General features: G+C 40.6%; 1 protein-coding gene across 1 annotated transcript in view; it reads right to left on the bottom strand.

Moving 5' to 3' along the window:
* LOC143279736 (DNA-directed RNA polymerase I subunit RPA1-like) overlaps positions 1-13,844 on the bottom strand; it is a 61,293-nt gene that overhangs the window by 43,411 nt on the left and 4,038 nt on the right. The window contains exons 3-10 of the mRNA XM_076583861.1: positions 12,982-13,109; positions 12,179-12,407; positions 11,195-11,405; positions 10,380-10,638; positions 9,817-9,951; positions 6,272-6,412; positions 4,533-4,753; positions 1,868-2,000 (exon numbers count right to left, since the gene is read on the bottom strand). Coding sequence (XP_076439976.1) covers positions 1,868-2,000; positions 4,533-4,753; positions 6,272-6,412; positions 9,817-9,951; positions 10,380-10,638; positions 11,195-11,405; positions 12,179-12,407; positions 12,982-13,109 — 1,457 coding nt within the window. The remainder of the gene's footprint in view (positions 1-1,867; positions 2,001-4,532; positions 4,754-6,271; positions 6,413-9,816; positions 9,952-10,379; positions 10,639-11,194; positions 11,406-12,178; positions 12,408-12,981; positions 13,110-13,844) is intronic.

Genomic DNA, 13,844 nt, shown 5'->3' with positions numbered 1-13,844 from the left:
CACACACACACACACACACACACAGAGGCACACACACACACACACACAGAGGCAAACACACACACACACACACTCAGAAAACACTACTCAATAATCTTAGCATTCTTTCTCTCCTCTACAGAACGTTTGCTGTTCAACAGTATAATCCGTTTCACAGCAACATTGATAAAGTTAACACTGTTCAACACTGTAAACCATTTCACAGTAACATTGATAAAGTTAGCACTGTTCAACACTGTAAACCGTTTCACAGTAACATTGATAAAGTTAACACTGTTCAACTTAACACTGTTCAACCCTGTAAATCGTTTCACAGCAACATTGATAAAGTTAACACTTTTCAACACTGTAATCCATTTCACAGCAACATTGATCAAGTTAACACTGTTCAACAGTATAATCCGTTTCACAGCAACATTGATAAAGTAAACAATCAGCTGTTAAGTGTTGCGTAAGCTTTCCTCATAATTGTGCTGCAGTTGAGAGCTTGAACCAGGACAAAATACATTCTGTATACTGTCTGTATGGTGAGATTGAGTTCTCTTTTTTTTTAATTCTTTTTGTTCATGACGTTTATTAAAAGTTTCACATATCTTGGACAGTTAAAATGGTAATGTAATAAGTACATACTTTTAATCATATTCTTAATACATAATCTAACTCTCATAAAACGAGTAACTAAAAAAACCAAACAAACAAAAAAACGCCTGTATTTTCTTTTGCATGTTTATTTGGAACACGAAAAAAGGGTGAAATATTTCAAAACTGAAAATGATTTCTGGAGATGCCCAATCCACCATTAGTGTACAACAGCACCATCACATGGAGTGATGGCCTAGAGGTAATGCGTCCACCTAGGAAGCGAGAGAATCTGAGCACATTGATTCGAATCATGGCTCAGCCGCCGATGTTTTCTCCCACTCCACTAGACCTCGAGTGGTGGTCTGGACGCAAGTCATTTGGATGAAATGAAAAACCGAGGTCCTGTGTGGAGCATGCACTTAGCGCACTTAAAAGAACCTACGGCAACAAAAGGGTTGTTCCTGGCAAAATTCTGTAAAAAGATCCACTTCAATAGGAAAAACAAATAAAACTGCATGCAGGAAAAAATACAAAAAAATGGGTGGCACTGTAGTGTAGCAACGCGCTCTCCCTGGGGAGAGCAGCCCGAATTTCACACAGAGAAATCTGTTGCGATAAAAAGAAATACAAATACAAATCTCTTGGCGAGCAGAAGGCACTGATGAAGCTGACAGAATCAAATCTGGATACTCTTGGATACAAACTCTATAAAAAAAACTGAAAAGGCCAAACACCTCATCAGTGGTTCCAGCAGTGACACAAGACAGTTCATGGAGTGTTTGCATTTCTGTCCTCCCCACATACCCCTTCCTCACCTCATTTCTTTCTTCTTTTTTTTTTTAAATTCTATTTCTCTCACAAAGTTCATTTAAAATACAATGCTGACATGTTCATATAACAGTGAAGTATCAGTGTCAGTATCAGTAGCTCAAGGAGGCGTCACTGCGTTCAGTCAAATCCATATACGTTACACCACATCTGCCAAGCAGATGCCTGACCAGCAGCGTAACCCAACGTGCTTAGTCAGGCCTTGAGAAAAAAATAAAATAAAATAAAATAAATAAATAAAATGAAATAAAATATTTTTTTTTAAAAGAAAAAGAAAAAAAAATATATATATATTTTTAAAAAATAAAAAAAATAAAAGAAGATAAATACATAAAAATACTACTACTAATAATAATAATATTTAAAATTACAGTAAAATTTACAGGTAAAAAAACCCCCCAAAAACAAAAACACAAAAACCCCACGACAACAGGTGTGTTTGCTGCTTGATGCTCACCTGCTTAGGCAGCTGATTTCGCCCTGACGCATCACTGGGGGTCAGGAGTTGCTTAGCAACCGCTTTCCTCTGGGTCTCGGAGGTAGGATTCAGCTTAGTCACGCTCCCGTCTTCATTCACAACTGCTGAGGCTCTACAAGCATCATAGAGAAAGCGAAAAAAAAAATCAGAAATATTTTTCATTTAAAATTATAAGGCAACCAGTTTCTCAAGGAGGCGTCACTGCGTTCAGACAAATCCATATACGTTGCACCACATCTGCTAGGCAGATGCCTGACCAGCAGCGTAACCCAAGGAGCTAGTCAGGCCTTGACTGCATGCATAGGAGAGTAGAGAGAATGGGAGTGGGTAGATGGATGGTGGTGGTGTGGTTCGAAAGGGAGAATGACCCGATTTTTACCCTTTTTACCTTTTCTATCCAAAATTTTTATTTTACAATTTTTACAAAATCTGTGGCACACAGATTACAATTATGTTCCTTTTTACATGTATGTATTCTAAGTGAAAATTGCTGCCATCTCAGCCGTTTAATCATGTGTGTGTCTGTGCGAGGGTGTTAGTGTGAGTGTTGGAGTGTAACAGTTGTAGTACTGATGGTATGCTACTTTGTGAGTTTTATGCATTGTGTTTTTTTTATAATATTAATGATTCTGTTTTATGTTTCTACTACTTTTTATATGCTTTCTTGTTTCACTTTAGGTACTGGATTGTAAAGCGCTTAGAGCTTGCTTATGCTTGTATTACAGCGCTATATAAAAATAAAATATTATTATTATTATTATTATTTGTGTGCCAATCAGAATGGATTTCTTCAACAGAATTTTGCCAGAGGACAACACTTATGTTGCCATGAGGTTTTTTTTCAGCGCACCAAGTGCGTGCTGCACACAGGACCTCACGTCACGTTTATAGTCTCATCTGAATGCCAAGGCGCTCAAGTCTGATTTCCCAGTCAAACTTGAGAGAAAGGGCAAGACCAAGATTTGAACCAAGACTCGACGGGCGTAATAGCCGAGTGGTTAAAGCGTTGGACTGTCAATCTGAGGGTCCCGGGTTCGAATCACGGTGACGGCGCCTGGTGGGTAAAGGGTGGAGATTTTTACGATCTCCCAGGTCAACATATGTGCAGACCTGCTAGTGCCTGAACCCCCTTCATGTGTATATGCAAGCAGAAGATCAAATACGCGCATTAAAGATCCTGTAATCCATGTCAGCGTTCGGTGGGTTATGGAAACAAGAACATACCCAGCATGCACACCCCCGAAAACGGAGTATGGCTGCCTACATGGCGGGGTAAAAATGGTCATACACGTAAAAGCCCACTCGTGTGCATACGAGTGAACGCAGAAGAAGAAGAAGAACCCAGACCCTCATAGACACTGTTCTGGCAGATTAGCATCTTAACCATTCTCCCACTTTCCTTCCTCGGCAACCAGTATATGTTAGGTCACAAAACAGAATATAATAAAAATCAGTCACAAACATCACATAGTGGAGTGATGCCCTCGAGGTAACGCGTCCGCCTAGGAAGCGAGAGAATCTGAGCGCACTGGTTTGAATCACGATATTTTCTCCCCCTCCACTAGACCTTGAGTGGTGGTCTGGACGCTCGTCATTCGGATGAGACGATAAACCAAGGTCCCGTGTGCATCATGCACTTAGCGCAAGTAAAAGAACCCACGGCAACAAAAGGGTTGTTCCTGGCAAAATTCTGTAGAAAAATCCAATTCCACAGGAAAAACAAATAAAACTGCACGCAGGAAAAAATAACCCCCCCCATCCCCCCAAAAAAAGGGTGGTGCTGTAGTGTAGTGACGCACTCTCCCTGGGGACAGCAGCCCAAATTTCACACAGAGAAATATGTTGTGATGAAAAGAAATACAAATACAAAATAAAGAAAGAAAAAAAAAGATTTTACATATTTCAACATTTCACATGTGTTGCCACCAGTAGAGGCTTAGAAGTAAAACAACTGACTATAATAAAATCAGTCACTTACAAAGAAGATGCTGCCAGGACAAGTCTAATAATAACACAAAAAGAACCCAAAAGGTGTAATTCTGTTTGATATTTTGTATTTTCAAGTTTCAGTACCAGCCCTACAGGTTTCAACAGAACACTGAGACACACAAAGTTAGCTAGTTATGTGTTAAATAGTCCAGCTGGTTGTTTACTGTAGGTCCCCACATGAACCCCTTTTCAAATAATCATCTACAGAATTAGTGCATACAATATTTGATTACTGATTTTTTTTTTTTTTTTTTTTTTTTTCCTAATCCCGCTTCCCCAGTCCCCCCTCTCACACACGACTTCCAATATTATGTTTTTTCTTTCTCCAATCACTGACACTCACCCTCTCCATTTTACATTTTGTACTCTATCTTTTCCACATTCTCTCTCTCTCTCTCTCTTTTCCTTTCTTATTTCCCTCTCCAACCCCCTCACGTCCCCCTCCCCTCCACCTCAACCCCCCCCCACCCCCCCCGTTTTCATTTGAATATACAGAAATGTTGATTTCTAATGAATAATGACCATCATCATTATTATGGTAGAAATGATAATAATCCAAATAATAATAATAATATCATTTATTTTCAGTCTAATATCATCATCTTAGATGAACAGACTATAAATAAATAAATGAACGAACACAAAAAGCACTCACCCTGGGTAAGTGTTGGGGCCATTGATGACATACTGGCGCAGTTCATGAACATTCCAAGGGGTGACAGGCTGTGGGTAGGTCAGCTTCTGAGCAAACACGGCCGGCACGCCTATCTCGTTGGTGTTGATGCAGACGTCAGGGGAGATCACTGAGCGAGCGGCATAGTTCACACGCTTCCCCATCATGTGCATACGGAACAAGCCCTCTTTCTTCTCGAGTACCTGTAACAGGATGCCCACGTTTTCAGTGGCTGTCAGAGAGAAATAACAACTGACAGTATGTTTCGATCTGGATTCTTCCTTTCTCTTGTTTGCAAAAAAGACAGAATGAAAGTTCAGAAACATTTCCTGTGTTTGGAAGTTCTTGTTTTAACTTTCTCCATACGAACGGCGAAAGAGACGACGTTAACAGCGTTTCACCCCAATTACAACCATCAAATTATTACAAGCGGAAGGCTCTTACACTGAAGAGGGGAATGTTGACAAAGAATACCACAATTCTGATGACGGAAGCTAAAGGTTGGGTCATAGAGACACCCACTGGACATCCGAGGGGTCTGTGTAGAGGAGAAGAGAGGACTGGTCGTACTGAGTGAGTTAACGTCTTCTGTGGTGTGCATGTGCGTTTTATTTTGGTGTTTACAACCAGCCTGTGATTGCACATGTTTATTTCCATGTGGATTAATAAAGTGTTTCTGAATTGAACTGAATTTTGAAGTACATATTTTTCATTCATCTTAGCCATTCACAACTGCTACAATTTCACTACGATATTAGGTCCATCATTCCTCAAGAAATCTTTGCTCTTCCTCTGACAGTTACCTTTTGAAACTTCCTCGTGTCAATACAAGAACCTTTGGTGAACTTTCTTTCTTCTTTGCTGCTCCTCCCATCTGGAACAACCTTCCTCGTCATATCCGTGCATGTCTCTGCTTTTCGCTCATCATCAAAAACTCATCTCTTTAAAACCTATATATCAGCACTCTCACTCTCAGCTTCCTTGTTCTCCAGCACCACCCATGTCAGCTCACTTTGGATGTATGTAGAGTGGGAAAGGGGGAAAGGGAGTGTGTGGGGGTGGTGGGGGGGAGGGGTGTTGAGAAAGAGTGGTCATGAATGATTTGTAATTTGTAACATTTGTCTTTCATGTAAAACGCCCTGAGCTCTTACAGAGAAAGGGTACTATATAAATGTACATCATTATTACTATTCTTCATTGTGTGTGTGTGTGTGTGTTCAGTGTGTGTGTGTGTGTGTGTGTGTGTGTGTGTGTGTGTTCAGTGTGTGTACGCGCGTGGTGTGTGTGTGTGTGTGTGTGTGTGTGAGGCGCGCGCGTGTGTGTGTGTTTGTGTGTGTGTGTGGCGCACGTGTGTGTGTGGCGCATGTGTGAGTGGCATGGGAAGATGTACAATACGGCTTGGCTGACTAAAATGGATAGGCATATGAATTTCAATAAACTGTATATTTGTATACAGCTATTACCATTTGGTGCCATTTAAATTATCTTTTTATTTTTCATTAATTCTATTTGTTTGTTGTTTCCGTTTCATGTTGGACACAAGCTGCTGCCAAAAAGAAAATCTCTTTGATCAGTGATAAGAAACTCTAGGGAGAGCTGGACAGTACAAGGTCTTCAGAGAAGAAGCCCCCCTCAGTCAAGTGTTTCCGCCCTTAGTATAGACAATAAAGTTTGTGTATTGCATTGTATCGTATGGTGTATTGTTGTATAGTGTGTGTTACCTGTCTCACACCCTGCAGTTTACTGGACTGCGGGGACAGTTTGTCCAGGTCACTGTCAATCAGAGCGTTGACGTGAGACTGGAGTTGGATCCACAAGGACCGTAGGTTGTCCATCCATGTGGTGCCATTTTCTTGCTGCTCCTGCAGAGACAAAAAGATTTTATTTTAGTTCTTTTTTTTTTTTTTTAACTGAAATATTAACTCTCTCCGGACGAAGGAATGCTTGAGCATTCCTACATAAAATGTATTTGGTTTCAGACGACGGAATGGAATAGCATTTTCAAGAAATAAAAATCCATCACGCGCTGTACACATGATTTTGTGATTAGCCAAGCAGAGTGCGCTATTCTGGGTCACTCCACAATCGAATGGTATGATTGGCCAGCCTGCCATGTGTGGCCCGTCTCGCACACACGCTGACAAAGTCACTGACCGGTCGTCTGCTCGCATATCAGCCTGTTAGCAAAGCGGGCTCTTCTCAAAATGTTGTGAAGCGAACAAGGCAGTGACGGCAATGTTTTAGTGTGGCTGAAATACTTGAAATGCTACAAACTGAAGGGTCGGACATTGAAGAGGTGGATGATGACGAAGAAGAAAGTGAATTTAATGCAGAAAGCGAGCATGGGTATGGTGATTCAGGGTGAAAAATTGGCATTATTTTCTACATATGGCAAAACTAAAAATAAGATGAGAAATTTCTTTTTTTTTTATGTAATAGCTCAACATGTAATAAACCCGTTCTGAAAGTTTCATTTTCTTACTCTGCATTTTGTATTTTTTGTAATTTTTTTCCAAACCCTTACAAATGGGCCGTCTGTGGGGAAAAGCAAGGGAGAAAACTTGTCGTCCCGAGTGAGTTAAAGGAAAAGACTCACACTCACTAAGAAAAAAACAACAACAACAACAACTCACGACCACAAAAGATTTAATTTTAGTTCAGTTTTTGAACTGAAACATCAAAAAAAAGAAGAAAAAAAGAAGAAAAAAAAAAAGAAAAGAAAAAAAGACTCGCTCTCATTAAGAAACAAACAACAACAAAAAAAACTCAGGTCCAATATCTCTTCAAACAACAACAATTTGTGAGAACCAAGTATGTTCCAGCAACTGCAATTGGTGCTAAGCAACATCATAATAAAGTGAGAGGCGGGCGCAATAGCCGAGTGGTTAAAGCGTTGGACTGTCAATCTGAGGGTCCCGGGTTCGAATCACGGTGACGGCGCCTGGTGTGTGAAGGGTGGAGATTTTTACGATCTCCCAGGTCAACATATGTGCAGACCTGCTAGTGCCTGAACCCCCTTCGTGTGTATATGCAAGCAGAAGATCAAATACGCACGTTAAAGATCCCTTAATCCATGTCAGCGTTCGGTGGGTTATGGAAACAAGAACATACCCAGCATGCACACCCCCGAAAATGGAGTATGGCTGCGTATGAGTGGGTGTTTATGTGTATGATTCTGAGTCCAATGACCTACAAGATGGTTTTTATATGTATGATTCAAAGTCAAATCAAATCAAATCAAAACCACTTCATTATTAGTCCAATGCTCTGAGCTATCTATTGATGGGATTTTATGACCTGGGAGATTGTAAAAATCTCCACCCTTTACCCACCAGGCGCCGTCACCGTGATTCGAACCCGAGACCCTCAGATCGAAAGTCCAACGCTTTAACCATTCGGCTATGGCGCCCGTCGTATTCTTCTTCTGAGTAAGCGGATGCAACTCCCATGTATACTCATTTCTATGAGTGGGTGTTTATGTGTATGATTCTGAGTCCAATGACCTACAAGATGGTTTTTATATGTATGATTCAAAGTCAAATCAAATCAAATCAAAACCACTTCATTATTAGTCCAATGCTCTAAGCTATCTATTGATGGGATTTTATGAGATTAATTGAAAGTCTAATGCTCGAAAGCTATCACACCTGTCAAACTTCATCTTCTTCTTCTTCTCTGCTTGTGGGCTGTGATTCCCATGTTTACTCATATACATGTACAAGTGTGCTTTTACGTGCATGACCATTTTTACCTCACCATATAGGCAGAGATACCTGTCAAACGCTGTGTGTGAAACAACTGCAAGAGCTACCCTCAACTACATGCATCCAACAGCAGAACTTACCCATGGGCACTAACTCTATACTTCACCTTTGCCCTTTCGCCCTCATAAAATCGGACATGCTATAAGGGTTTTAGCAGATTTCTCTTAATCTCCTGTGAAACAATCCCAACTGGAATATCAAACCCCGCATCCCCCTCGACCCCCCCACCCTCCCTCTTGCCCCACCCCAAAACAAAATCAATACTGTTGTTCTCCTGCAGTGACGGATGCAATAGCTGAGTGGTTAAAGCGTTGGACTTTCAATCTGAGGGTCCCGGGTTCGAATCATGGTGACGGCGCCTGGTGGGTAAAGGGTGGAGATTTTTACGATCTCCCAGGTCAACATATGTGCAGACCTGCTAGTGCCTGAACCCCCATCGTGTGTATATGCAAGCAGAAGATCAAATACGCACGTTAAAGATCCTGTAATCCATGTCAGCGTTCGGTGGGTTATGGAAACAAGAACATTCCCAGCATGCACACCCCCAAAAGCGGAGTATGGCTGCCTATATGGCAGGGTAAAAACGGTTACACACGTAAAAGCCCACGAGTGAACGTGGGAGTTGCAGCCCACGAACGCAGAAGAAGAAAAAGTTCCCCTGCAGTTCGATGTCAAAAAAAAAAAAAAAAGAGAGAGTGAGAGAATCCAATCTTGTAAATGAGTTGAGAAAAGAAATAAACTACCTCTACACAAAGGCATTGTTGATTACGTATTGTAAACTGCAGCAAAACACTGTGCCAGTTTATCGTTTTACTTTCCGGGGAGGATGGCTTCGATACATGTAGAACGTTTCGCCATGAGAAGTCGTTATCCATAACACAGAGCATGACACCGAAAGAAGCTGCCTAATGTTGAGAAAGATCGACTGAGTGATCTGAACAGTTGCAATCTGCTCCATTGTGCAAACCAATCATACTGTTTCACTGTGCAAACCAATCGTATCGGTCCATTGTGCAAACCAATCGTATCGGTCCATTGTGCAAACCAATCATCTGGACAGTCTGAATCTGAGAGATTCTTCAGCATTCCTAAGCAACTTACATGTTTCCTTTGTTGATGTTGTGTCACAGTGTGGCACTTTCGAGTAAAATCAAGAACTGATCAAAATTTGTACAAACACGCATTCATGCGCATCACCGTTTTTATTTTATTATTTTACTCTGTGTGTGCATGTGCGTGTGTTTCTGTGTCTGTCTGTCTGCCTGTCTGTATGTGCGTCGGTATGTGCGTGCATGTGTGTATTTGTGAATGTTACATGTGTATTACCTTGTCCCAGTCATCTGCGCACCCACAGAGCCCAACCCACCCACCCCCAGGATGACCAGATGGTCCTCGTCGATCCCGACGGATGAACCACACACACACACGTGTGTCGGTATGTGCGTGCATGTGTGTATGTGTGAATGTTACATGTGTATTAACTCGTCCCAAGAGCCACTTACAGTAAGGTCTGTTGACTTGTCAACATCAATGTTCATTTTTGTGAGAAGCTGTCTTATCTCACAGTTGTCTGTCAAGACGCGGGATAAGCTGGCAGTCTGTTGGTTCTCAAACTTTTTGTCTCCCATCACGCTCAACTGGGGAAAAAATACAACAACATAATATGACTCTGGGGTTTCACTTGAGATATATATCTATATCTATATTTATATATATATATATATATGTATGCGCAAAAATTCCTGGCATTAACATTTTATAAATTAAAAAAATCAAGACCTGGAAAGAAATTTTAAAAAATTTATATTGAAAATTACAGAAAAAAAAGAATGAAAAAATCATTTTATAAAACACATTATCAGCAACTTAATGCATTCTAATATCTCCTTTCAATTCTATCAATTGCAAGCAATTTGTTCAAACAACATAACAGTACACACACACACACACACACACACACACACACTTTCAGAACCTCGAGGTACAACACAGCTAAATAAAAGCCTAAAAGCCTGACAGACTAATGAAACCTGCTCCAAGCAACAGTAGTAAAACCACCACCCACTGGTCTGAAACGCGATGGCGGAACAAGCACTGCCGTCAGAAAGAACATGTCCGTGGCGCTCTGGTCGTCTCCCAGTTCCTCCATGCTGCGGAACAGTTTGCGCAGTACTTTGCCGTCTTGGGCCAGCACCTTTCGCACGATCTGTTTCGCCAGGTGGGGCATGATCAGACACTGGCCTCGCCCGCTCTTCAGTAAATGCTCAACCTCGTTGTCTTCCTCTGGGTCTGCCTCTAGACCCGTTTTACCTGGGATGGATTTTCTGTACGGGGACAGACGATGGTGAAGAATGATGTCATGAACTTTTTGATTTGCAGTTACAAAGTTTTACATAAATTCTTCTCCTTTTTTTTTTTATGTGAAATGCATTGATGATGAGAAAACCTTGCAGATATTTCATGTTATGTGCAGTAATGTGCTTTGTGCAGGCAAAGCCCGTTGATGTTGACAGTGGCTGGGTTGTGCATATCTGTTCTGATGTAGTTGAGTATGGCTCACAAATCTGATGCGCTCTGAGTCTGAGCAGAAGGCTGGGTGAACGTGCACATGGATGTGTGCCGGTGAGACTGTGTGTGCCTGCCCTTTCACATCAGCACTGTTTCATTTTTATGTCACGTTTTATATGTTTATCAATTTAGTGTCAATGAAGCGCACAGTGTTCTATAGTTGCATGTTGTAGTAATATCCTACAATAATCATAATAATAATAATAACAACAACAATAACGATTAAAAATAACAATAACTTCAAATAAAAAAAAGATTTTTGAATGATTATGAATAATGTTTACTCAACAAACTGTGCATGTGGGCACTTGCCTTTTGTCTGTGCCCTTGGCTTGGTCTGTCTTGCCCAAAGAGCCAGACGCGGTGATACGGTTGAAGTACTCAGACTGCAGTCGGAGTTTCCTGGCCTTGCAGTGCGGACATCTCTGTGGAGCGTCGGCCAGCAGTTTCATGGTGTCGTTCACCAAGAGTGATATTTCAGCATGTACCATCTTTGTACATTGTGCCGCACCCTCTGTTGTGTCTGTAAAAAAAAAAAAAAAAAAAAAAATATATATATATATATATATATAATGATGATAATGAATAATAATTAAGGAAAACAATAACACAGCTACTGATGATGATGATGTTGATTATGATGTTGACGATGACAACAACAGCAACAATAAGATGAACAACAACAATAAGTTGAACAAGAACAATAATAATACTAATAAACTGATAATAATAACAACAATAATACCGCTTCTGATGATGATAAGAATAATAATGACAATGATTATGATGATAATAGGCATAAATCTGAAAGAATTAAGGACACACTGACAAATCTGTAACACAAGCATTGTTCCATAACAGGCATCTAAAAGAGCCACTCGGTCATGATGGAACAATTTCTGAATGGCGTTATGAACCGCAAGTAGGGTTAACACATTCACAGCCAGCCAAGTTGTATAAAGATTGGAAGATCTATACTAACTCTATCTTTTCTTCCAGATCCAAAAATAAATAAATGCCATGTCCTAACTTTGACTACTGATCTTTAAATCTTCATTTTTGCTTTGATTTCAGATTCAGATCTATTTGTGATCAACGCATTATAATAATGCAGTCATGACTCGTGCAATGTTAAGTATAGGACTGAGCTGCTGCAATGGTTGCTGATACAGTTTCTCATTTTGTTACAAAACTAAAATTAGAAAAAAACAAAATCTATCTGGATAGTCAACTAAATTGAAACACTTAATGCCAGTGAAATAGCAAATAATAAAAAACAAAAAAAAACCTGCATACCTTCTTCCATCATTCCCTTGACCATGTTTTCAAGGTTGGAGAACAGTTCTTCTTTGAAGGAGTCAAACGCCTCTTCTTTTTCAGCCTTGTAGCTCAGCGCGTACTCCTGCACTCTTCTGGCACCCAAAACAAACCCTTTCTCCAGAAGGCGCATTTGGCAGACAAAAGACACGCCTTCTTCGTCTTTTAAGTAGAGACGATGGCAGGAGAGGCAGGTCGCTTTCAGTATCTGATTGGAGAAGAAAATGAGTTTATGAGAATGGTTATTATCAACTATCTTAATCGCAAGTTGTTCCATGATAAATTGCTAAAAAAAATTAAAATAAAATAAAAAAAGTATCTATGGCCTACTGAGCAGAATACTACTGGTTGCAAAAAAATAATTCAAAATTTTTTTTCAATGCAATTCCATGACAAAATTATTCACACCAAGATATTCAGTGAGTACAAACAGAAATGGCAATAACAATCTGATTTTTACTACATGTAGACTTTCATAATTATGTTATACATGTACATGTCATTTACACAAGAATTAAGATCTCTACACTTCACAGATAACCAAAACTTATTGTAAATTCAGCTGACAAAAGTCAAAAATGAAGTTAACGAACACAGAACACCCTGTTCAAACTCATTACACAAAAAACTTAGAAGTACCAGTATGTTACACACACACACACACACACACACACACACACACACACACACACACACACACACCCCTTCCACACACACACACACACACACACACACACACACACCCCTTCCACACACACACACACACACAGACATGATCAAACCTTGAAGAGCATTTTGAAGAAGACAGGGTTGAAGACTGGCAAGGCCAGGTCAATGTGACCCATATGACCAGGGCAGTATCGTCCTGACTGACCACAAGTGGCACACACGTCTTCATTACGAGTGCATCCTGAAAAAATAAAAGAAATAAATGAATAAAAATTCTTCAAATTCGTCACTTCTAATTCTTTCACTGGAGCTAGAAGTGGAACTCTCTGTTTCTTCCTGTCTGTTTCCTCTTTTCCTTTGGGTCATTTGGGTCATTGGGTCAAAGGAAATTTTCTTCCTAAAAGGAAATTTTCTATCTAAAATATATGATAGTGGAAGTGGTTTTTGTGTTTGAAGGAAACTGTGGCACGAGACAGAGGTAGGTCACCGTGTTGGGCCTGCCTCAGGCATGACAGCCAGATCTGTGGAGCTCCTCCATGCGAGCTGACAGGCGATGGGCACTCCCCCCCCCCCACCCCCCCGCCCCAAACTATGTTTATTCTAACATACTTACCCTAACCCACTGGTGCAGACTCCGGCAGGGGTCTGATTCCCTTTTCCTGTGCAAACTACTACCCCTGAGAAGGGGAGAAAACGAAAGTACATGCGGCTAGATACCTCCCCCTTACTGGTTACCTCCCCTGTGCATGCCTTTAGAGCGCCTTCTTCTTCCGGCAGCCATCTTCCATAAAAACAATGGAATTCGCCAGTGTTCCCAATGGGCCTGATTTTTTGAGGGTCACTGTGACCCTTTGACTGGAATTTTTGAGGGTCATTGTCACATTTCTGAGGGTCAACAGGAAAACATACAAAAAATCAATGAAGACAATTGTACAATGAAAATGAAAAGAAACCCACACCTTCTCCAAACAAGGAC

Source organism: Babylonia areolata, chromosome 3, assembly GCF_041734735.1.
Source record: "Babylonia areolata isolate BAREFJ2019XMU chromosome 3, ASM4173473v1, whole genome shotgun sequence".
Classification (NCBI taxonomy): Eukaryota; Metazoa; Mollusca; class Gastropoda; order Neogastropoda; family Buccinidae; genus Babylonia; species Babylonia areolata.
The sequence above is the reverse complement of the archived record's forward strand: the minus strand, read 5'-3'. Positions and strand labels throughout refer to the sequence as shown.